Genomic DNA, 25,000 nt, shown 5'->3' on the forward strand with positions numbered 1-25,000 from the left:
CACAGTCATCCAGAACAGCTTGTGCATGCTTCAGTGTTGCTTGCCTCGAAGCGAGTATAAAAGGCATTTAGCTCATCTGGTAGGCTCACGTCACTGGGCAGCTCGCGTCTGGGTTTCCCTTTGTCATCCGTAATAGTTTTCAAGCCCTGCCACATCCGACGAGCGTCAGAGCCGGTGTAGTAGGATTCAATCTTAATCCTGTATTGACGCTTTGCTTGTTTGAAGGTTCATCTGAGGGCATAGAGGGATTTCTTATAAGCGTCTGGATTAGTGTCCCGCTCCTTGAAAGCGGCAGCTCTAGCCTTTAGCTCAATGCGGATGTTGCCTGTAATCCATGGCTTCTGGTTGGAATATGTACGTACGGTCACTGTGGGGATGACGTTGTAGATGCACTTATTGATGAAGCCGATGACGGAGGTGGTATACTCCTCAATGCCATTGGATGAATCCTGGAACATATTCCAGTCTGTGCTAGCAAAACAGTCCTGTAGTGTAGCATCCGCATCATCTGACCACTTCCGTATTGAGCGAGTCACTGGTACTTCCTGCTTTAGTTTATGCTTGTAAGCAGGAATCAGGAGGATAGAATTATGGTCAGATTTGCCAAATGGAGGGTGGGGGAGAGCTTTGTATGCATGTCTGTGTGTGGAGTAAAGGTGGTCTAGAGTTTTTTTTCCCTCTGCTTGCACATGTGACATGCTGGTAAAAATTTGGTAAAACTGATTTAAGTTAGCCTGCATTAAAGTCCCCGGCCACTAGGAGCGCCGCTTCTGGATGAGCATTTTCCTATTTGCTTATGGCTTTATAGAGTTGGTTGAGTGCGGTCTTAGTGCCAGCATCGGTCTGTGGTGGTAAATAGACGGCTTCAAATAATATAGATGAGAACTCTCTTGGTAGATAGTGTGGTCTACAGCTTATCATAAGGTACTCTACCTCAGGCGAGCAATACCTCGAGACTTCTTTAATATTAGACATCGCGCACCAGCTGTTATTGACAAAAAGACACTCACCCCCAACCCTCGTCTTACCAGATGTAGCTTCTCTGTTCTGCCGGTGCATGGAAAATCCCGCCAGCTCTATATTATCCGTGTCGTCGTTCAGCCACGACTCGGTGAAACATAAGATATTACAGTTCTTAATGTCCTGTTGGTAGGATAATCGTAATCGTTGGTCATCAATTTTATTTCCCAATGATTGCATGTTAGCAAGTAGGACGGAAGGCAATGGGAGTTTACTCGCTCGCCTACAGATTCTCAAAAGGCAGCCCGATCTGCGTCCTCTTTTCCTCCGTCTTATCTTCACGCAAATGACAGGGATCTGGGCCTGTTCCCGGGAGAGCAGTATATCCTTCTCGTTAAAGGAAAAAGCTTCTTCCAGTTCGTGGTGAGTAATCGCTGTTCTGATGTCCATGTTATTTTTGGTCATAAGAGATGGTAGCAGCAACATTATGTACAAAATACGTTTCAAACAACGCAAAAAAACGAACAAAAATAGCACAATTGGTTAGGAGCATGTAAAACGTCAGCCATCTTTACAATGAACTGTAACTCAGTAAAAACGTTGAAATTGTTGCATGTTGCGTTTATATTTTTGTTCAGTATATATTGAAAGCATGTGCTTCCACACAGGTGTGGTTCCTGAGTTAATTAAGCAATTAACATCCCATCATGCTTAGTGTCAAAAATGCTGGGTAGGCCATTATTTTGGCCATTATTATGGCTACCATGGCTGTGGCCCACGGGATGACAATGCCCCCCTCCAAAGGGCACGAGTGGTCACTGAATGGATTGATGAGCATGAAAATAATGTAAACCATATGCCATAGCCGTCTCAGTCACCAGATCTCAACCCAATTGAACACTTATGGGAGATTCTGGAGCAGCACCTGAGACAAAACACGAAATAATGGAATTTCTCGTGGAAGAATGGCGTCACATCCCTCCAATAGAGTTCCAGACACTTGTAGAATCTATGTCAAGGTGCATTGAAGCGGTTATGCTGTTCAGACACTTTATGTTGGTGTTTCCTTTATTTTGGCAGTTACATGTATATGCTTGCTTCTACCTTTAGCTTGGCTGTTGTAGATTTGGAAGTTCACATGTGGGTTGTTTAATTCATTACAGACCAAAAATAAATAGGAACTTGTTCCCAGAGTTACACTAAAGAGCCATGTTCTACCCTCTATGTGAGTTTGTGTGGTTGTTTGCGTGTGTGTGTGCTTGTGTATGCTTGTGTCTAGGGGGCCATGGATGGGAACACTCTGTGCTGTGTGTGTTTAAGTGGTGGAAAGCTGCTGTTTGCTGAGCGAAGAGCACAGAGGCTGCAGAGACTGTCTAAACACATGTCTGTTTGCCAAGTGGGTGTGCATTTGCGTGTGCTTTAGTGTATTTGTGTGTGCGTGCAAATGTGTGTGAATGCGTTTGTGCGTGCGTGTGTGTGTGTTGGTGTGTGAGTGTATGTTTGTGTTTTCAAATGTTATGCTCAATGAACAGCTTCATATCCCCCAGAAAAGAAGAGAGGGAGGAGGGGAGAAGGGAGGTCAGAGAGGGGGCAAAAAGGGGTCTCTCACTGTGTACTTCTCATCTACTGTGTGTGTGTGTGTGTGTGTGTGTGTGTGTGTGTGTGTGTGTGTGTGTGTGTGTGTGTGTTTAGTATGATTTACACTGAACCCAGACTTGCCTACAGCAATTACTTTACCAGAGGGAGGGGGGAGGGGGGAGGGAGAGAGGAGAGAGATCACAGTGGAAAAGTAAACACAAAAATAAGTGGATTTTCCTCCATAAGGTTTTTACCTGCTGTTGTTTGTGTCTGTGACTGAATCCAGGTCTCCTGCATGACACAAGACCGTGTTAGCATGTTGAACTAAAGCCTAGGCGTTACCTTGTCATTAGCGTGTGTGTGTGTGTGTGTGTGTGTGTGTGTGTGTGTGTGTGTGTGTGTGTGTGTGTGTGTGTGTGTGTGTGTTACAGTGACTGACAGTGTGTATCTTTCGTGCAGGTCCTGCTGAGGTCCCAATGATGTCTCCCAATGGATCAATCCCCCCCATCCACGTCCCCCCAGGATACATCTCCCAGGTAAGCTGTGTTTGTGTGTGGTAAACTTGCTCACAACTGCAGCCGCCAAGAGCAGAGAGGAATGTGTTGATTATTGCAGGGTACGTTGTTGGGGGGAGGGGGGGGGGTGATAGCAGCGAGGCCATTGACTGTGTGTTGGGGGAGGCCACTGAGCCAACTGAGAGCGGGGAAAAGTGTCACCCTTACAGTACATAAACACCCACATAGAGAGAGGGATGGAAGGAGAGAGAGAGGGATGGAAGGAGAGAGAGGGGGATCCTCTGCCAACTGGTTTCTAGTGGGACTTTGGCCTTGTCACATAAACATGTCTGTTTTTCACGTATGGTAAGTTTGTTTTGTATAGAGGATGTGGAGGTCGGAGGGGGGAGTCAGGGAGAGTGGTCTGCTATCTTTTCTCCTCTCTTGCTCTCTCTCTCTCTCTCTCTCTCTCGCTGCCTGTGTGTGTGTGTAGTGTGGTGTGTGTGTGGTGTGTGTGTGTGTGTGTTATTGTGCTGCTGCAGCACTTGGAAGCGACTCTCACGGGGGAGTGTGTGTTTGCTTACTGATTGGAATGTGTGTGAATGGAATGTGTGTGTGAGAGAGTGTCTGAATTGGTGGAATTTTGTGTGTGTGTGTGTGTGTGCATGCATGTGTGTACAGCCAAAGTCTTAAACTGGAGTTTGATCAAACCCATAGCAATTTGATTTAGTGTTTTGGTTTACAAACTACTGCCCCCCACACACACTCCTGTTATTCTGTCAACTGTAGTTTCCTGTGAGGGGAATCTTCTACCTGGTGGTGATGATGGGTTTTACACAACCTGCCATGTTATTGACCATGGGGAGAGCTACTGTGTGAATACTCCAGTGTGGGTTGGATTTAATTGAGTCCAGTGTTTGTGGAGTGTTATTGGATGTGTTCTATTGTGGAATTCTCCAGTAATGCTAATATTTCCTCTCCTCCCCTCCCCCTCTCCTCCCTCCTCCTCTCCCCTCGCCTCTCCTCCCCCCAGGTGTTAGAAGACAACACAGGAGTGCGTCGGGTGGTCGTCACCCCCCAGTCTCCTGAATGTTATCCCCCCTCGTACTCCCCCGCTCTCTCCCCCACGCACCACCTCCCTCCGTACCTCACCCACCCCCACTTTATCCCCAACTCTCACTCCTTCTATCCCCCTGTGAGTCCTGGAGACCTGCCTCCTCACCAGTACTACCAACACCACCTCCCGCCCATATATGGAGAAGGTAAGATACCCACACCCCAGCCTAAGACATGTCTATGGGTATATGAGATACTGCAGCCTATACTAGAGATATATGCTATGGTGGAAAAAGTACTCAATTGTCATACTTGAGTAAAAGTAAAGATACCTTAATAGAAAATGTCTCAAGTAAAAGTGAACGTCACCCAGTAAAATACTACTAAAAGTATTTGGTTTTAAATATACTTAAGTAAATGTAATTGCTAAAATATACTTAAGTATCAAAAGTAAAAGTATAAATCATTTCAAATTCATTATATTAAGCAAACCAGACGGCACAATTTTCTTGTTTTTTTTTAGTTTACGGATAGCCAGGGGCACACTCCAACACTCAGACATAATTTACAAACAAAGCATTTGTGTTTAGTGAGTCTGCCAGATCAGAGGCAGTACGGATGACCAGGGAATTTCTCTTTAAGTGCGTGAATTGAAAAATGTTCCTGTCCTGTTAAGCATTTAAAATGTAACGAGTACTTTTGGGTGTCAGGGAAAATGTATGGAGTAGAAAATACATTATTTTCTTTAGGAATGTAGTGGAGTAAAAGTTGTCAAAAATATATATAGTAAAGTACAGAAACCCCCAAAACTACTTAAGTAGTACTTTAAAGTATTTTTACTTAAGTACTTTACACCACTGGAGATATATTCAGTGCCAGTCAAACATTTGGACATGCCTACTCATTCATTCATTTTATTTTATTTTTTACTATTTTCTACATTGTAGAATAATGAAATAACACATATGGAATCATGTAGTAACCAAAAACGTGTTCAACAAATCAAACTATATTTTAGATTTTAGATTCTTCAAAGTAGCCACTCTTTGCCTTGATGACAGCTTTGCAAATTTTTGGCATTCTCTCAACCAGCTTCACTTGGATTGCTTTTCCTTCAATCTGAGGTCCAACTCATCCCAAACCATCTCAAAATCAAATGTATTTGTCACATACACATGGTGTATGTGACAATGCAAGTGTGGTGCATGTGTTAATGCAAGTGTAGCGAAATGCTTGTGCTTCTAGTTCCGACCATGCAGTAATATCTAACAAGTAATATAACCTAACAATTTCACAACAACTACCTTATACACACAAGTGTAAAGGAATGAATATGAATATGTACATAAAAATATATAAATGAGTGATGGCCGAACGGCATAGGCAAGATGCAGTAGATGGTATAGGGTACAGTATATACATATGACATGAGTAATGTAGAGTATGTAAACATGATATAAAGTGGCATTGTTTAAAGTGGCTAGTGATACATTTAATTACATCAAGATGGCAAGATGCAGTAGATGGTATAGGGTACAGTATATACATATGAGATGAGTAATGTAGGGTATGAAAACATAAAGCGGCATTGTTTAAAGTGGCTAGTGATACATTACATCAAGATGGCAAGATGCAGTAGATGGTATAGTGTACAGTATATACATATGAGATGAGTAATGTAGGGTAAGTAAACATTATATATATAAAGTGGCTAGTGATAAATTGATTACATCAATTTTCCCATTATTAAAGTGGCTGTTGTTGAGTCTGTATGTTGGCAGCAGCCTCTAATGTGCTAGTGATGGCTGTTTAACAGTCTTATGGCCTTGAGATAGAAGCTGTTTTTCAGTCTCTCGGTCCCCGCTTTGATGCACCTGTACTGACCTCGCCTTCTGGATGATAGCGAGGGGAACAGGCAGTGGCTCGGGTGGTTGTTGTCCTTGATGATCTTTTTGGCGTTCCTGTGTCATCGGGTGGTGTAGGTGTCCTGGAGGGCAGGTAGTTTGCACCCGGTGATGCGTTGTGCAGACCTCACTACCCTCTGGAGAGCCTTCCGGTTATGGGCGGAGCAGCTGCCGTACCAGGCGGTGATACAGCCCGACAGGATGCTCTCGATTGTGCATCTGTAAAGGTTTGTGAGTGTTTTTGGTGACAAGCCAAATTTCTTCAGCCTCTTGAGGTTGAAGAGGTGCTGCTGCGCCTTCTTCACCACGCTGTCTGTGTGTGTGGACCATTTCAGTTTGTCCGGGATGTGTACGCCGAGGAACTTAAAACTCTCCACCCTCTCCACCACTGTCCCGTCAATGTAGATAGGGGGCTGCTCCCTCTGCTGTTTCCTGAAGTCCACGATCATCTCCTTTGTTTTGTTGACATTGAGTGTGAGGTTATTTTCCTGACACCACACTCCGAGTAGGTGTGTCCAAACAATTGGGTTGAGGTCGGGTGATTGTGGAGGCCAGGTCATCTGATGCAGAACTCTATGACTCTCCTTCTTGGTCAAAAAGCCCAGACGGCCTGGAGGTGTGTTGGGTCATTGTCCAGTTGAAAAACAAATGATAGTCCCACTAAGAGCAAACCAGATGGGATGGCGCATCGCTGCAGAATGCTGTGGTAGCCATGCTGGTTAAGTGTGCTTTGAGTTCTAAATAAATCACAGACAGTGTCACCATCAAAGCACCCCCACACCTCCTCCTCCATGCTTCACGGTGGGAACTACACATGCAGAGATCATCCATTCACCTACTCTGCGTCTCACAAAGACATGGCGGTTGGAACCAAAAATCTCAAATTTGGACTCATCAAACCAAAGGACAGATTTCCACCAGTCTAATGTCCATTGCTCGTGTTTCTTGGCCCAAGCAAGTCTCTTCTTATTATTGGTGTCCTTTAGTAGGGGTTTCTATGCAGCAATTCGACCATGAAGGCCTGATTCACGCAGTCTACTCTGAACAGTTGATGTTGAAATGTGTCTGTTACTTGAACACTGTGAAGCATTTATTTGGGCGGCAATTTCTGAGGCTGGTAACTAATGAACTTATCATCTGCAGCAGAGGTAACTCTGGGTCTTCCTTTCCTGTGGCGGTTCTCATGATAGCCAGTTTCATCATAGCGCTTGATGGTTTTTGCTACTGCACTTGAAGACACTTGAAAAATTCTTGAAATTTTCCACATTGCCTGACCTTCATGTCTTAAAGTACCGTAATTTCCGGATTATTAAGCGCACCTGAATATAAGCCGCACCCACTGAATTAAAAAATATATATTATTTTGAACATAAATAAGCCGCACATGTCTATAAGCCGCAGGTGCCTACCGGTACATTGAAACAAATGAACTTTACACAGGCTTTAACGAAACACGGCTTGTAACAAAAATAAATAGGCTTTAACGAAACACGGCTTGTAACAAAAATAAATAGGCTTTAACAAAACACGGCTTGTAACAAAAAATAACAAATTAGCAGTAAGCTTTAGTTGTCTTTTTGCACTGAGTCAATTCCTCACGCTGCTGTTTCCAACGTCTTATCATCGACTCATTAAGACCAAGCTCCCGTGCAGCAGCTCTATTTCCTTTTCTAACAGCCAGATCAATCGCCTTCAACTTGAAAGCTGCATCATATGTATTTCTCCGTGTCTTTGCCATGATGAGGGTGACAAAATGACTACCGTAATCAGAATGATGGGAAGTTTGATAGCGCTCGATTTAATCTAAACAGTAAACAAAAAAGTTGTTTGACCTTATCCCATTCGGCAATTTCATTGGTCTAATGAAAGCTTCATGCCGCCAAAAAACTGAGCACGTCACAGAATGTGTTATTTTGGGAAAAAAAATTGGAAGCGGGAAAAATCCATATATTAGCCGCGTCATTGTTTAAGCCGCGAGGTTCAAAGCCTGGGAAAAAAGTTGCGGCTTATAGTCTGGAATTTACGGTAGTGATGGACTGTTGTTTCTCTTTGCTTATTTGAGCTGTTCTTGCCATAATATGGACATGGTCTTTTACCAAAAAAGGCTATCTTCTGTATATCACCCCTACCTTGTCACAACACAACTGATTGTCTCAAACGCATTAAGAAGGAAAGAAATTCCACAAATTAACTTTTAACAAGGCACACCTGTTAATTGAAATGCATTCCAGGTGACTACCTCATGAAGCTGGTTGAGAGAATGCGAAGCTGTCATCAAGGCAAAGGGTGGCTACTTTGAAGAATCTAAAATCTAAAATATATTTTGATTTGTTTAACACTTTTTTGGTTACTACATGATCCCATATGTGTTATTTCATAGCTTTGATGTCTTCACTGTTATTCTACAATGCAGAAAATAGCAAAAAATTAAGAAAAACACTGGAATGAGTAAGTGTGTCCAAACCTTTGACTGGTACTGTTTATGTATATATACACTAAGTGTACAAAACATTAGGAACACCTCAATATTGAGTTATACATACACCTAAATGACATAGCTAACTCCGTCTCTCATCTTTGCTTCTCTCGTTTTCCTCACCCTCTCTCCCTCTATTCACCCCCTCCATCTCTCCGTCTCCCAGAGATAATCCCAGTGTATGGCATGTCCAGCTACATTGGTAGAGAGGAGAGCTATAGCAAGCCCCAGCCTAAGAAGATAAAGGAGCAGAGACAGCTGGAACGACAGAACAGACTCAACTCTCCTCCCTCCTCCCTGTACAAGTCTCTGGGCTCCAGCCACAATGGATACAGGTCAGAGAATAGTCCTGGAGTTAGAGACGAGTTCAACTAGTTCGAGACTACAGATGTACTATCTTCATTTGGGCACTCTGTTGTGGCAGAGAATTTTCCTGCGCTAGCAAGAAATGCTAACTTGTCGTGTGTTCATGGTTTAATAAGGCTTCTAAAGTTCGTCATTTTCACTTTAAAATGTCAGACTTTATTTGCCCTAACGAAAAATGTGTCAGCTGCTACAAACATATCCATTAATTATAATTAGAGACAAGTTACAGACGAGTTATAGACTAGTTAGTAGTTTAGACTAGTTACTGGTTTTACTAGTGATCAACTTGATCTACAAGTATGAGATCTATAGCCATAGTGCAGACAGGAGAGACATTATAGACAAGATACAGACTTTGACCAGACATTGTTTTCCTGTGGAAGTTACAGACTTTGACCAAACATTGTTTTCCTATGGAAGTTACAGACTTTCATCAGACATTGTTTTCCTATGGAAGTTACAGACTTTCATCAGACATTGTTTTCCTATGGAAGTTACAGACTTTGACCAGACATTGTTTTCCTATGGAAGTTACAGACTTTCACCAGACATTGTTTTCCTATGGAAGTTACAGACTTTGACTAGACATTGTTTTCCTATGGAAGTTACAGACTTTGACCAAACATTGTTTTCCTATGGAAGTTACAGACTTTGACCAAACATTGTTTTCCTATGGAAGTTACAGACTTTCACCATACATTGTTTTCCTATGGAAGGATGAGGTTGTCTAAAACACATGCAAACTATTTGAATCTGTGTTTTAAGAGCATGTGTTGGTTCTATTGTCGTTGTAAAGTTTACTGAGATGCTTTCCATGCAGTTTTTGTCAATAAAGTTTGGTTGTATTTGATTGGTTACAGCGGGAAGAGCCACGTCCCTTCGCTAGGGTCGTTGGGGTCAATGGGCGGAGCTAACAGTCCAGGAGGGAAGAAGCCGGAACGACGACAACTACGGAGCAGCCCAAGGAGTAACGAGCCAGACACACACACACAATCACCGCAAGGTAAACACACGCACACACACATGCAGGCACACACACACACACATACACACACACACACACAGATAAGTGAATACTCTTCCGATGTCTCTCTCTCTTTTCTTCTCAATGAAAGAGAGAGAAAGATGAATGGTGCCTTGGAGAGGTGGAAAGGGATGGAGGGGGAGAGAAGGGGTTGTCTAGGTAACCACATAGCTGAGTCTTTTCCGAGACCTATCGGTTTCTCCCTCTACAATACTGGCCTTGTCTGGGAGGGGGGGCAGGATAGGAGAGAGGAGAGGTAGTGAGGAGAGGAGTGGACGTGAGGGGAGTAAGGGGGAGAGAGGGAAGAGGGGTGAGGTACAGTACATATCTGTTGAGTCCTGTTCTCCATGAAGGAACCCTTTGAGCTCTCTTTCAAACACACACATCTATATCTCGCTGGCCTGTGTGCAGAGGTGGTGACAGACAGGCCTGCTGAGAGACACCAGAGTTAATCCCAAAGAAGCAGGCCAAACCACCTCTCAGACCCCCATTTCAGCTTTGGACCAGCCCGGCTGTACAGTCCGGGGTCAGGGGAATGTTCCATTGAGGCCAGGTGTAAGGGGTGTTTGTTGGGCTAGGTGGTGACATCATGGAAAGAGAGAGAGCCTGATGACACACACACACACACACACACACACACACACACACACACACACACACACACACGTACATTACATGTCAGTGTATGTCTAGGAGTATCTGTGTCTTTCTGATGGTCTAGCAGGGTCTCAGTTCTGGACTGGAGATCAGGCTGACTCGGCTACAACACACACACGCACACACACACACACACACACACACACACACACACACACACACACACACACCCCGTGACTGGGCTTCCTCTAAAACAATCAGAGCATGAGAGAGGGAGAAAGAGAGAGAGGGAGAAAAAGAGAAGAGTATGATAGAGGGACAGGGGAATTAAAAGTGAGAAAAGAGAATATGAGAGTGAATGAAAAGCTAGGAGGTAGACTGAGTGGAGAGAAAGATAGTAGAGAGAGTGAGAGGGGGATGAGAGACACAAGGAGAGAAAGAGAGATATAGAAAGGACTGAGAGAGAGAACATTCCATCTGTCTAATCTACTGCTTGGCCCTCTGCTTTCAACCATGAGTATCACACACACACACACACACTCACACAAACACACACGTCCAGGAGGGCACAGAGCAAAGTCTACAGCGTGGGTGTGTGTTTGTGTGAGTGTGTGTGTGTGTGTGTGATACTCATGGTTGTGTCTATTGGCTAATGTACTATATTCCAGTAATGTGCTTGGCTACCAGTCAGTCAAGACAGTCAGTAAAGCCCACCGCTCTTCCTTAGAACTGAGCCGCTCTAAACACAATCAGATGTGCCTCTGTTCTCCATGATGGATCTACGTCAGCGGTGCAGTTTATCTGTAGAGAACAGTGATTTCAGGAAACTGATGTCCCATGGTGGATCAATGCCAGCGTTGCAGTTTCTCAGTAGAGCTTAGATTTCAACTGAAACAGATGTGCCTTTGTCCGCCATGTTGGTTCTACGTCATCATAACTGCAGCACCTTTCTGTAATTCTAGAGGTGCTTTCAAGATGACGTCAGTAGTCTTCAGGTCAGAAAGTTGGAGCTCTAGAAAGATGTCCAAGTTCCCGACTTGGTATTCCGAGTTGGATGACCATTTACTCAGAGTTCACAGTTGTCTTGAATGTACTGAATTCCGAAGTCAGAGATTTCTGAGTTCCGAGTTGTTTTGAACGCGGCATCATTTCTCTGTAGAGAGCAGTGATTTTAGGAAAATGACGTGGCCAGTCCATGTTGGTTATACTGTAGAATGTGTACTTTGAGGAGAGGAGGAAAGGGGGGAGGAAAGGAGAAAAAAGGAGTGGAAAGAAAATAGACGTCTCCTGACACGTTTAAAACAAAAGACTTTGATGTAAGATGTCATCCCCAGAGAAAGAGAGAGAGAACGAGAGAGAGAGAGAGAAAGGGAGAGAGAGAGAGAGAGCTGTAAATGCTCGTTTAGTTCATTAACACATTCGACCCCTGACCTTAGCATGACTCAGGACTTTAAAATAAACCCCGTTGTCATAGTGACTCTCCGTAAGTGTGTACGCTTTCCCACCCTCCAAGGTTTTGCCTGTGTTTCTATGGTAATAGGTCCCCCTCACCCACCCCACCCAAATAAGGGCCTGCTTGCCTGCCTGTCTGTGTCAGCTGGTTCAAGGAGTACAAGTCCAGTCTGACTCAGTCTTATTCTTACAAGTCTCTCTTACACACATCTGCACAATGTTGGGTAGTGCAGAGCCAGAGCTGCATATCATCAGGCTTTCATTACCATCTGATTTACGGTTGAAGTCGGAAGTTTACAGACACCTTAGCCAAATACATTTAAACTCAGTTTTTCACATTTCCTGACATTTTATCCTAGTAAAAATTCCCTGTCTTAGGTCAGTTAGGATCACCACTTTATTTTAAGAATGTGAAATGTCAGAATAATAGTAGAGAGAATGATTTGTTTCAGCTTTTATTTCTTTCATCACATTCCCAGTGGGTCAGAAGTTTACATACACTCAATTAGTATTTGGTAGCATTGCCTTTAAATTCTTTAACTTGGGTCAAACGTTTCAGGTAGCCTTCCACAAGCTTCCCACAATAAGTTGGGTGAATTTTGGCCCATTCCTCCTGACAGAGCTGGTGTAACTGAGTCAGGTTTGTAGGCCTCCTTGCTCACACACGCCTTTTCAGTTCTGCCCACAAATTTATATAGGATTGAGGTCAGGGCTTTGTGATGGCCACTCCAATACCTTGACTTGTTGTCCTTAAGCCATTTTTCCACAACTTTGGAAGTATGCTTGGGGTCATTGTCCATTTGGAAGACCCATTATCGACCAAACTTTAACTTCCTGACTGATGTCTTGAGATGTTGCTTCAATATATCCACATAATTTTCATTCCTCATGATGCCATCTATTTTGTGAAGTGCACCAGTCCCTCCTGCAGCAAAGCACCCCCAAAACATGATGCTGCCACCCCCGTGCTTCACGGTTGGGATGGTGCTCTTCGGCTTACAAGCCTCCCCCTTTTTCCTCCAAACATAACGATGGTCATTATGGCCTAACAGTTCTATTTTTGTTTCATCAGACCAGAGGACATTTCTCCAAAAAGTACGATGTTTGTCCCCATGTGCATTTGCAAACTGTAGTCTGGCTTTTTTATGGCGGTTTTGGAGCAGTGGCTCCTTCCTTGCTGAGTGGCCTTTCAGGTTATGTCGATATAGGACTCGTTTTACTGTGGATATAGATACTTTTGTACCTGTTTCCTCCAGCATCTTCACAAGGTCCTTTGCTGTTGTTCTGAGATTGATTTGCACTTTTCGCACCAAGGTACGTTCATCTCTAGGAGACAGAACGTGTCTCCTTCCTGAGTGGGATGACAAATATATTTTCTGAGGTCTTGGCTGATTTCTTTTGATTTTCCCATGATGTCAAGCAAAGAGGCACTGAGTTGGAAGGTAGGCCTTCAATTACATCCACAGGTACACATCCAATTGACTCAAATGATGTCAATTAGACTATCAGAAGCTTCTAAAGCCAACTTAGTGTATGTAAACTTCTGACCCACTGGAATTGTGATACAGTGAATTATAAGTGAAATAATCTGTAAACAATAGTTGGAAAAATGACTTGTGTCATGCACAAAGTAGATGTCCTAACCGACTTGCCAAAACTATAGTTTGTTAACAAGAAATTTGGTTGAAAAACAAGTTTTAATGACTTCAACCTAAATGTATGTATATTTACGACTTCAACTGTAGAATAATTAATGATCTTAAGAACAGTGATATTAACACATTTCCTTGGTCGGCTGGGTTAAAACTGCACTTCTACCATCTCAGAGTTCCCAACGCTTCAGCCAACACACACACACACACACACAGTTGCCTTCCAGGAAGAGCGGCAGAATTCCTTTGTCTCTTGGCACCTCAGACGTACATCTCTCCTCTATGAAGGTATGGTTGGACACACACACACACACTCTCTCTCTGTGTAAACCATGGTCTCTGTCCATGAGAACTAAACTGTCACCATATTTTTTTATGATGGTACCTTCAGCATGGTCCTTATTCAGAGTGTTGGTTCATCTCTATATTATTAGATATCTATATGTTATGATGATACCTTTAACATGGTCCTTATCCAGAGTGTTGGTTCCTCTCTATATTATTATATATCTATATGTAATGTTTTATTTAACTAGGCAGGTCAGGTAAGAACAAATTCTTATTTTCAATGACAGCCTAGGAACAGTGGTTTAACTGCCTTGTTCAGGGGCAGAACGACAGATTTGTACCTTGTCAGCTCAGGGATTCAAACTTGCAGCCTTTCGATTGCTAGACCAACGCTCTAACCACTAGGCTACCTGCCGACCATGACTACAAACCTTCTCAGACAGGTCTCAACAAGTGTGTGTGTGTGTGTGTGTGTGTGGTGTGTGTGTGTGTGTGTGTGTGTGTGTGTGTGTGTGTGTGTGTGTGTGTGTGTGTGTGTGTGTGTGTGTGTGTGTTAAGGAGGCCAGCTGTTGAGCAGATGGAATGCTCACTATGCGTAGATGAAAACGCTGTGGAACTCACCCTGCAGGCTTCTTTTTCTATCGCTTTGTTTCTTTCTTTCTCTCTCTCTCTCTCATTCTCCTTTTGCTCTCTTTATCTTATATCTCTCTCACCCTCTATCTCTACAGTGCTGTGAAATAGTATTTGCCCCCTTCAACAACAAAAAAATCTACTTTTGCATATTTTTGATACAGAATAATATCAGATCTTCAACCAAGTAGGGAACCTGAGTGAACAAATACATACTTATTTCATTTATTTCATAAACAAATTTTTGCAAAAAGTTATGCTTGACCATTGGTGTGAGGTTCTTACTGTGGAATGCAGTGTTTGGTTTTCACCAGGCAGTACGGAGAAAAAATGTATGAAATGTATGCATTCACTACTGTAAGTCGCTCTGGATAAGAGCGTCTGCTAAAATGACTAAAATGTACATGTAAAATAATGGGACCCATGTTATCCAAAAAGTTCTACAGGAGAATTCTACAGGAGAATGTCAAGCCATCCGTCTGTGAGAGGAATCTGAAGCGCAGCTGGGTCATACCGCAAGCCAATGATCCAAAACACACAATCAAGTCTACATGAAAATGGCTAAAAAGCAACACATTTGAAGTTTTGGAACGGACTAGTCAAAGTCCAGACCTAATCCCAACTGAGATGTTGTGGCAGGATTTGAAACAAGCAATTTAAGCAGTTCTGCATGTAAGATTGGGACAAAATTCCTCCACAGCGACGTGAGAGATCAACAACTACAGGAAGCGTTTGGTAGCAGTCACCGCTGCTAAAGGTGGCACAACCTTGAGTGTGAGGGGGAAATTACTTTTTCACACGGGGAAATTGGTCGTTGCATAACTTTGTTAATTAAATAAATAAAATAAGTATCCATTTTTTTGGTTATTTGTAAACTCAGGTTCCCTTTATCTAATATTAGCTTTTGGTTGAAGATCTGATAACATTCAGTATCAACAATATGCTAAAATAAGAAAGGGGGCAAATACTTTTTCATGGCACTGTACCTCTCTTTCTTTCTCTCTATATCTCCCTCTCTCCTCCATTCCTTCAGTTCATTGTTTCTAGTTTCTTAAAGTACATTTTTTGACACAATCTTAAATAAGCATGCCCCATTCAAAAATGTAGAACCAGGAACAGATATAGCCCTTGGTTCACTCCAGACCTGACTGCCCTTGACCAGCACAAAAACATCCTATGGCATACTGCATTAGCATCGAATTGCCCCCGCGATATACAACTTTTCAGGGAAGTTAGGAACCAATATACACAGGCAGTTAGGAAAGCTTGGCTAGCTTTTTCAAACAGAAATTTGCATCCTGTAGAACAAACTCAAAAAAGTTCTGGGACACTGTAAATTCCATGGAGAATAAGAGTACGTCCTCCCAGCTGCCCACTGCTCTGAGGCTAGGAAACACTGTCACCACCGATAAAGCCACTATAATTGAGAATTTCAATAAGCATTTCTCTACGGCTGGCCATGCTTTCCACCTGGCTACCCCTCCCCCTGTCAACAGCACTGCACCTCCCCACAGAAACTTGCCCATTTCTTCTTCACCGAAATCCAGATAGCTGATGTTCTGAAAGAGTTGCAAAATCTGGACCCCTACAAATCAGCTGGGCTAGACAATCTGGACCCTCTTTTTCTAAAATGATCTGCCACAATTGTTGCAACCTCTATTACTAGCCTGTTCAACCTCTCTTATGTATCATCTGAGATTCCCATAGATTGGAAAGCTGCCACGGTCAACCCCCTCTTCAAAGATGGAGATACTCTAGACCCAAACTGCTACAGACCTATATCTATCCTACCCTGCCTTTCTAAGGTCTTTGAAAGCCAAGTTAACAAACAGATCACCGACCATTTATAATCCCACCGTACCTTCTCCGCTAAGCAATCTGGTTTCAGAGCTGGTCATGGGTGCACCTCAGCCACGTTCAAGGTCCTAAACGATATCATAATCGCCATCGATAAGAGACATTACTGTGCAGCCGTATTCATCGACCTGGCCAAGGCTTTCGACTCTGTCAATCACCACATTCTTATCGGCAGACTCAACAGCCTTGGTTTCTCAAATGACTACCTTGCCTGGTTCACCAACTACTTCTCAGACAGAGTTCAGTGTGTCAAATCGGAGGGTATGTTGTCCAGACCACTGGCAGTCTCTATGGGGGTGCCACAGGGTTCAATTCTCGGGCCGACTCTTTTCTCTGTATACATCAATGATGTCGCTCTTGCTGCTGGTGATTCCCTGATCCACCTCTACGCAGACGACACCATACTGTATACTTCTGGCCCTTCTTTGGACACTGTTAACTAACCTCCTATTGAGCTTCAATGCCATACAACTCTCCTTCCATGGCCACCAACTGCTCTTAAATGCAAGTAAAAGTAAATGTATGCTCTTTAACCAATCGCTGCCCGCATCTGCCCGCCTGTCCAGCCTAACTACTCTGGGCAGTTCTGACTTAGAATATGTGGAGAATTCCAAATACCTAGGTGTCTGGTTAGACCGTAAACTCTCCTTCCATACTCACGTTAAGCATCTCCAATCCAAAATTAAATCTAGAATTGGCTTCCTATTTTGCAACAAAGCATCCTTCACTCATGCTGCAAAACATACCCTCGTAAAACTGACTATCCTACCGATCTTTGACTTCGGCGATGTCATTTTCAAAATAGCCTCCAACACTCTACTCAGCAAATTGGATGCAGTCTATCACAGTGCCATCCGTTTTGTCACCAAAGCCACATATACTACCCACCACTGCAACCTGTATGCTCTCGTTGGCTAGCCCTCGCTTCATATTCGTCGCCAAACCCACTGGCTCCAGGTCATCTAGAAGTCTGCTAGGTAAAGCCCTGCCTTATCTCAACGCACTGGTCACCATAGCAACACCCACTCGTAGCATGTGCTCCATCAGGTATATCTCACTGATCACCCCCAAAGCCTATTCCTCCTTTGGCCGCCTTTCCTTACAGTTCTCTGCTGCCAATGACTGGAACAAATTGCAAAAATCACTGAAGCTGGAGAGTCATATCTCCCTCACTAACTTTAAGCATCAGCTGTCAGAGCAGCTCACAGATCATTGCAACTCTACATAGCCCATCTGTAAACAGCCCATCCAAACTACCTCATCCCCATATTGTTTTTTTTTTTCTCCTTTGCACCCCAGTATCTCCACTTACACATTCATCTTCTGCACATCTATCACTCCAGTGTTTAATTGCTAAATTGTAATTACTTCGCCACTACGGCCTATTTATTGCCTTACTTCCCTAATCTTACCTCATTTGCACACACTGTACATAGATTTTTTTCTATTTCGTTACTGACTGTACGTTTGTTTATTCCATGTGTAACTCTGTGTTGTTGTTTGTGTCACACTGCTTTGCTTTATCTTGGGCAGGTCACAGTTGTAAATGAGAACTTGTTCTCAACTAGCCTACCTGGTTAAGTACAGGTGAAATAAATAAAATCAAATATACACACAGACACACTTAGATATATTCACAGTCTGACAAGCCCTTACCCCTGCATCTGCATCTGCTGCGCCTGCTGATGATGTCACAGAACTGGAACACCGTGATTGTGTAATCACCCTATGCTCATTTTAGTCATTTAGCAGACGCTTTTATCCAGAGCGGCTTACAATTAGTGCATTCATCTTAAGATAGCTAGGTGAGACAACAACACATCACGATCGTGAGTACAGTTTCCCTCAATAAAGTATCTATCAGCAAAATCAGTGTTAGTGGGGAAAACCAAAGTGCCTTTATTTTATTTTAGGGGTGGGAGGGCCAAGAGACCAGAGGTGGAGGAATGGAGTGCTTGGGTTGGGATGTAGGGTTTGAGCATAGCCTGAAGGTAGATGGGGGTAGTTACTCTTGCTGCTCAGTAGGCCAGCACCAGGGTCTTGAAGATGGCCCCTCATAAACCCTGTACTCCTCCTCTCTGCTTTCCTCACTCTTCTCTCCATCCTGATAAACATCCCTTCTTCTCTTCTCCTCCTCCGCTCCTCTTCTGTGTTCTAACTCCCCCCCCCCCCTCTCTCTCTCTCTCTCTCTGAAACACAAACCATTTCTGGGTAATTTAGTAAACTCTGCTCTGATGGAGAAAGCAGCTCTGCTCCTGTCTGAAGCAACTCTGGTATAGGGATTAAACACACACACACACACACACACACACACACACACACACACACACACACACACACACACACACGCACTACACACTCTGGGGAAAAACTTCCATTGCACACACACACACACACACCCCAGCGCTAACCCTGACCCAGTCCTAAATCACCCCTAGACATGCTCTGCCACTGGATGTGTGTGTGTGTGTGTGTGTGTGTGTGTGTGTGTGTGTGTGTGTGTGTGTGTGTGAGAGAGAGAGACTGGAACCGGCCCCCTGTTTTATGAGCAGACAACAGAACAGAGGGCAGACCTAGGCAGTAATCCAGGTTGGGGTCTGTACATACTGTACGTACTGTATATGACACAGCTCAGCCTGCCCTCTGGTGGTGCTTAGCTGTAATAACACCCTCTCACACAAGGGCAGAAACACACGAGTTGGTGGTAATGTTGTGTCTGTTCTCTCTCCTCAGATCACGACTTGGAGGCAAAGAGAGTTCAGGAAGTGCTCTCCGCCATCGACAAACCACAGGTCAGTCACACACATACACACACGCAGTCACACACACACTCACACACTCGCAGACAAAGACATCTGTACCTAAAGGCATCTGTACCTCCCAGAGCAGTATGTCCTTTGGAGCCCAGAACACCTGCAGTCCCCAACCTGACCACACAGGGGCAGTATTGTACCACCTCATCACACAGGGCTAGGGCTACAACGCTACCGGTAATTTACCAAAGTCACCGGAATCTTCAGTAATTTTGGTAATTAACAGAAAATCTATGGCAATCAATCGAAACTTTGGTCATTTATACTTGAATAACTTTTTTTATTCTTCATATATTGTATTAATTTGTATATCTGTGTCCATATTATCCATGAGTTTCTAGTGGATAGAACATATAGTTCAAGAGAAAATAGCCTAATTAATGAAGAAAAAAAACATCTAATCAACAATGGCATTATTTTGTACTACCTCTGCAACTCTTCCAACTATTGACTGTGTTCACAACTGTCAGTTTGATGCAAAAACATTGACGAAACAAATATTGACATAGTAAAATAAATGATAGTGTGTTAAAAAATATATAAAGGTTATTTCATGCTGAAACCCTCATATTAAACACCAATGGTATTGAATACGTTGATTGTTTATATTTAGGATAATGTTTTACAGCTTTGTCATTCTATTTTATTTATTTTAAAATCATCTAATTTAATTATTTCATATATTTTACTTGTGATAAGGCCACACAGAAGGGCAGAGGTACCCAAAAGGGCCACTAGATGCCTTGTGGTAGATTACATCCAATCCAGTAATCCATAAAAGTTTCCAGTAATATACCCTCCCTTTGCAACCCGACACAGGACTCTAATGGATCTTCTGAACAGTATTCATAAGGAACACACTAGACGTATGAGAGAGAGAGAGAGAGAGAGAGAGAGAGAGAGAGAGAGAGAGAGAGAGAGAGACTGTCAGCTTGTCTTCTAGAGGGAGAGATCATATGAGACAGTCTTCAGTGTGTGTTTGGGATGTGGTTTGTCCCCAGGGCAGATTGGGTATTCAGTGGATGTGGTTTGTCTCCAGGGCAGATTGGGTATTCAGTGGATGTGGTTTGTCCCCAGGGCAGATTGGGTATTCAGTGGATGTGGTTTGTCTCCAGGGCAGATTGGGTATTCAGTGGATGTGGTTTGTCCCCAGGGCAGATTGGGTATTCAGTGGATGTGGTTTGTCCCCAGGGCAGATTGGGTATTCAGTGGATGTGGTTTGTCTCCAGGGCAGATTGGGTATTCAGTGGATGTGGTTTGTCCCCAGGGCAGATTGGGTATTCAGGGGATGTGGTTTGTCCCCAGGGCAGATTGGGTGTTCAGTGGATGTGGTTTATCCCCAGGGCAGATTGGGTATTCAGTGGATGTGGTTTGTCCCCAGGGCAGATTGGGTATTCAGTGGATGTGGTTTGTCCCCAGGGCAGATTGGGTATTCAGTGGATGTGGTTTATCCCCAGGGCAGATTGGGTATTCAGTGGTTGTGGTTTGTCCCCAGGGCAGATTGGGTATTCAGGGGATGTGGTTTGTCCCCAGGGCAGATTGGGTATTCAGTGGATGTGGTTTATCCCCAGGGCAGATTGGGTATTCAGTGGTTGTGGTTTGTCCCCAGGGCAGATTGGGTATTCAGTGGATGTGATTTGTCCCCAGGGCAGATTGGGTATTCAGTGGATGTGGTTTATCCCCAGGGCAGATTGGGTATTCAGTGGATGTGGTTTGTCCCCAGGGCAGATTGGGTATTCAGTGGATGTGGTTTGTCCCCAGGGCAGATTGGGTATTCAGTGGATGTGGTTTGTCTCCAGGGCAGAATGGGTATTCAGTGGATGTGGTTTGTCTCTAGGGCAGATTGGGTATTCAGTGGATGTGGTTTGTCCCCAGGGCAGATTGGGTATTCAATGGATGTGGTTTGTCTCCAGGGCAGATTGGGTATTCAGGGGATGTGGTTTGTCCCCAGGGCAGATTGGGTATTCAGTGGATGTGGTTTGTCCCCAGGGCAGATTGGGTATTCAGTGGATGTGGTTTGTCCCCAGGGCAGATTGGGTATTCAATGGATGTGGTTTGTCTCCAGGGCAGATTGGGTATTCAGGGGATGTGGTTTGTCCCTCGGGCAGATTGGGTACTCAGTGGATGTGGTTTGTCCCCAGTGCAGAATGGGTATTCAGTGGATGTGGTTTGTCCCCAGGGCTGATTGGGTATTCAGTGGATGTGGTTTGTCCCCAGGGCAGATTGGGTATTCAGTGGATGTGGTTTGTCCCCAGGGCAGATTGGGTATTCAGTGGATGTGGTTTGTCCCCAGGGCAGATTGGGTATTCAATGGATGTGGTTTGTCTCCAGGGCAGATTGGGTATTCAGGGGATGTGGTTTGTCCCTCGGGCAGATTGGGTACTCAGTGGATGTGGTTTGTGTCCAGTGCAGAATGGGTATTCAGTGGATGTGGTTTGTCCCCAGGGCTGATTGGGTATTCAGTGGATGTGGTTTGTCCCCAGGGCAGATTGGGTATTCAGTGGATGTGGTTTGTCTCTAGGGCAGATTGGGTATTCAGTGGATGTGGTTTGTCCCCAGGGCAGATTGGGTATTCAATGGATGTGGTTTGTCCCCAGGGCAGATTGGGTATTCAGTGGATGTGGTTTGTCCCCAGGGCAGATTGGGTATTCAGTGGATGTGGTTTGTCTCCAGGGCAGATTGGGTATTCAGTGGATGTGGTTTGTCCCCAGGGCAGATTGGGTATTCAGTGGATGTGGTTTGTCCCCAGGGCAGATTGGGTATTCAGTGGATGTGGTTTGTCCCCAGGGCAGATTGGGTATTCAATGGATGTGGTTTGTCCCCAGGGCAGATTGGGTATTCAATGGATGTGGTGTGTGTGTGTGTGTGTGTGTGTGTGTGTGTGTGTGTGTGTGTGTGTGTGTGTGTGTAGAGACAGTGGTTGATGGGGTGATAGTTTCAGTGCCAGGGTGTGGGTAAATGTTTCTGTGTGTGTGTGTGTGTGTGTGTGTGTGTGTGTGTGTGTGTGTGTGTGTGTGTGTGTGTGTGTGTATAGAGACAGTGGTTGATCGGGTAAATGTTTCTGTTACTCAGACTGTCATTTCACCGACCCAGCATCCGTGACGGGGAACTGGAACATAAACTGATAGGGACTTTGTGTGTGTGTGTTATCTAATGTGTGTGTGGTATTCCAGGTGTCCAACGTGCACGCGCGAGGTGCTAGGTTGTCCTGGGCTCCCCCGGTTGGGCTGGTGAACCGGTTCAGCAACAGCCAGTCTCTCACCTACGAGGTCTCTCTGTCCGACAAGGGACGGGACGGCAAATACAGACTTATATACAGGTAAACACACCTAACTCTGATCCTGACTAGCAGGTAAAACACACCTAACTCTGATCCTGACTAGTTGGTAAAACACACCTAACTCTGATCCTGACTAGTTGGTAAAACACACCTAACTCTGATCCTGACTAGCAGGTAAAACACACCTAACTCTGATCCTGACTAGCAGGTAAAACACACCTAACTCTGATCCTGACTAGCAGGTAAAACACACCTAACTCTGATCCTGACTAGCAGGTAAAACACACCTAACTCTGATCCTGTCTAGCAGGTAAAACACACCTAACTCTGATCCTGACTAGCAGGTAAAACACACCTAACTCTGATCCTGACTAGTTGGTAAAACACACCTAACTCTGATCCTGACTAGTTGGTAAAACACACCTAACTCTGATCCTGACTAGTTGGTAAAACACACCTAACTCTGATCCTGACTAGCAGGTAAAACACACCTAACTCTGATCCTGACTAGCAGGTAAAACACAGCTAACCCTGATCCTGACTAGCAGGTAAAACACACCTAACTCTGATCCTGGCTAGCAGGTAAAACACACCTAACTCTGATCCTGACTAGCAGGTAAAACACAGCTAACCCTGATCCTGACTAGCAGGTAAAACACACCTATCTCTGATCCTGACTAGCAGGTAAAACACACCTAACTCTGATCCTGACTAGCAGGTAAAACACACCTAACTCTGATCCTGACTAGTTGGTAAACACAGCTAACCCTGATCCTGGCTAGCAGGTAAAACACACCTAACTCTGATCCTGACTAGCAGGTAAAACACAGCTAACCCTGATCCTGACTAGCAGGTAAAACACACCTAACTCTGATCCTGGCTAGCAGGTAAACACAGCTAACCCTGATCCTGGCTAGCAGGTAAAACACACCTAACTCTGATCCTGACTAGCAGGTAAAACACAGCTAACCCTGATCCTGACTAGCAGGTAAAACACACCTAACTCTGATCCTGGCTAGCAGGTAAACACAGCTAACCCTGATCCTGGCTAGCAGGTAAAACACACCTAACTCTGATCCTGACTAGCAGGTAAAACACACCTAACTCTGATCCTGGCTAGCAGGTAAAACACACCTAACTCTGATCCTGGCTAGCAGGTAAACACACCTAACTCTGATCCTGGCTAGCAGGTAAAACACAGCTAACCCTGATCCTGACTAGCAGGTAAAACACACCTAACTCTGATCCTGACTAGCAGGTGTGTATATGAACGTTCCAGACTTTGAAGAACAACTGACGCAAACATAAACATCTCACTTTCATCTCAAGTGTAAATAACATTGCTGTGTGTGTGTGTGTGTGTGTGTGTGTGTGTGTGTGTGTGTGTGTGTGTGTGTGTGTGTGTGTGTGCAGTGGAGAGGAGTTGGAGTATCATCTGAAAGACCTGAGGCCAGCTTCAGACTACCACGTACGGTAAGAACACAAACCTTCTGTCAGCAACACACACACTTTTTCACCACCTCTTTACTATTGTGTTAATAAATGTGATTATTAATGTTTTGTGTGTGTGTGTGTTTCAGAGTCAGCGCGGTGTGTAACTCTAACTTGAGGGGTGTGTGTTCGGAGACGGGGTCGTTCACAACACACACCTGCCCCCCTGACCTGCCCTTCCCCCCCAAACTGTCTCACCGCACCAAGAGCACCCTCACACTGCAGTGGAAGGTACACAGAAACACACACACTTTTACTTCCTTTCATTGGACTTTCTGATTGTTTACGCTTGTACCAAAAGTGTGCACTCATTCCCTCCCATCCAGTCTGTTTTAGATCCATCAGGGGAGTGAATGAGTGCACACTTCAGAGACAGGGGAGTGAATGAGTGCACACTTCAGAGACAGGGGAGTGAATGAGTGCACACTTCAGGGACGAGGGCAGAGAATCTGGGTTCTATTTTGGTCTCAGGGAAGATCTGCTTCCTGGTGTTTTATGACATCGCTGTCCAGTCCTTCTCCATGTCATTCTGAGAGGAGGTTGGTCAGGATAGATTGCACTCTCATCCTCACCTCTATAGAGATAGGTCTGTTGGTGATATTCTGTCTTGGGTTCTGTCATGGCTTAAGGGCGGCGTGGAGAGTGACATCACTCACTCAGACAGGATATGAGGTCACACTAATGAAAACACACAGGCCATTTCCTCTCTGTGACAGCCCCAGTTCATCATCCTCTCCTCATCACACACACACATACACACACACACACACACACACACACACACACACACACACACACACACACACACACACACACACACACACACACACACTCCAGACAGCCCTATTTATTCTTCTCTTCTCTCGCCAGCCTCCAATCGACAACGGATCCAAAATCACAAACTACCTTCTGGAGTGGGACGAGGTACCACACACACACACTCCTATTGGATAATATGCCATCTATTTCAAACGTACATAAAATCTCTCTCTCTCTTCTCTCTCTCTTTCTCCCTCTCTTCTCTCTCCTCTCTCTCTAAATGACTCTGAAAGGCAGTCTTCAAATGTCTCTCTTCTAGATCT

The 25,000-nt window shown here is 44.4% G+C and overlaps 1 protein-coding gene across 6 annotated transcripts in view; it reads left to right on the forward strand.

Moving 5' to 3' along the window:
* fndc3ba (fibronectin type III domain containing 3Ba) overlaps positions 1-25,000 on the forward strand; it is a gene marked incomplete at its 3' end in the record, with an annotated part of 84,123 nt that overhangs the window by 49,086 nt on the left and 10,037 nt on the right. For 5 of the 6 annotated variants that reach the window (XM_029744675.1, XM_029744677.1, XM_029744676.1 and 2 more), the window contains 9 exon segments: positions 2,998-3,074; positions 4,066-4,294; positions 8,635-8,803; positions 9,695-9,837; positions 19,068-19,126; positions 22,321-22,466; positions 23,841-23,900; positions 24,008-24,149; positions 24,789-24,842. In XM_029744675.1, coding sequence (XP_029600535.1) covers positions 2,998-3,074; positions 4,066-4,294; positions 8,635-8,803; positions 9,695-9,837; positions 19,068-19,126; positions 22,321-22,466; positions 23,841-23,900; positions 24,008-24,149; positions 24,789-24,842 — 1,079 coding nt within the window. 6 annotated transcript variants of the gene reach the window in all.

The sequence above is a fragment of the Salmo trutta genome, unplaced genomic scaffold (genome assembly GCF_901001165.1).
Source record: "Salmo trutta unplaced genomic scaffold, fSalTru1.1, whole genome shotgun sequence".
Classification (NCBI taxonomy): Eukaryota; Metazoa; Chordata; class Actinopteri; order Salmoniformes; family Salmonidae; genus Salmo; species Salmo trutta.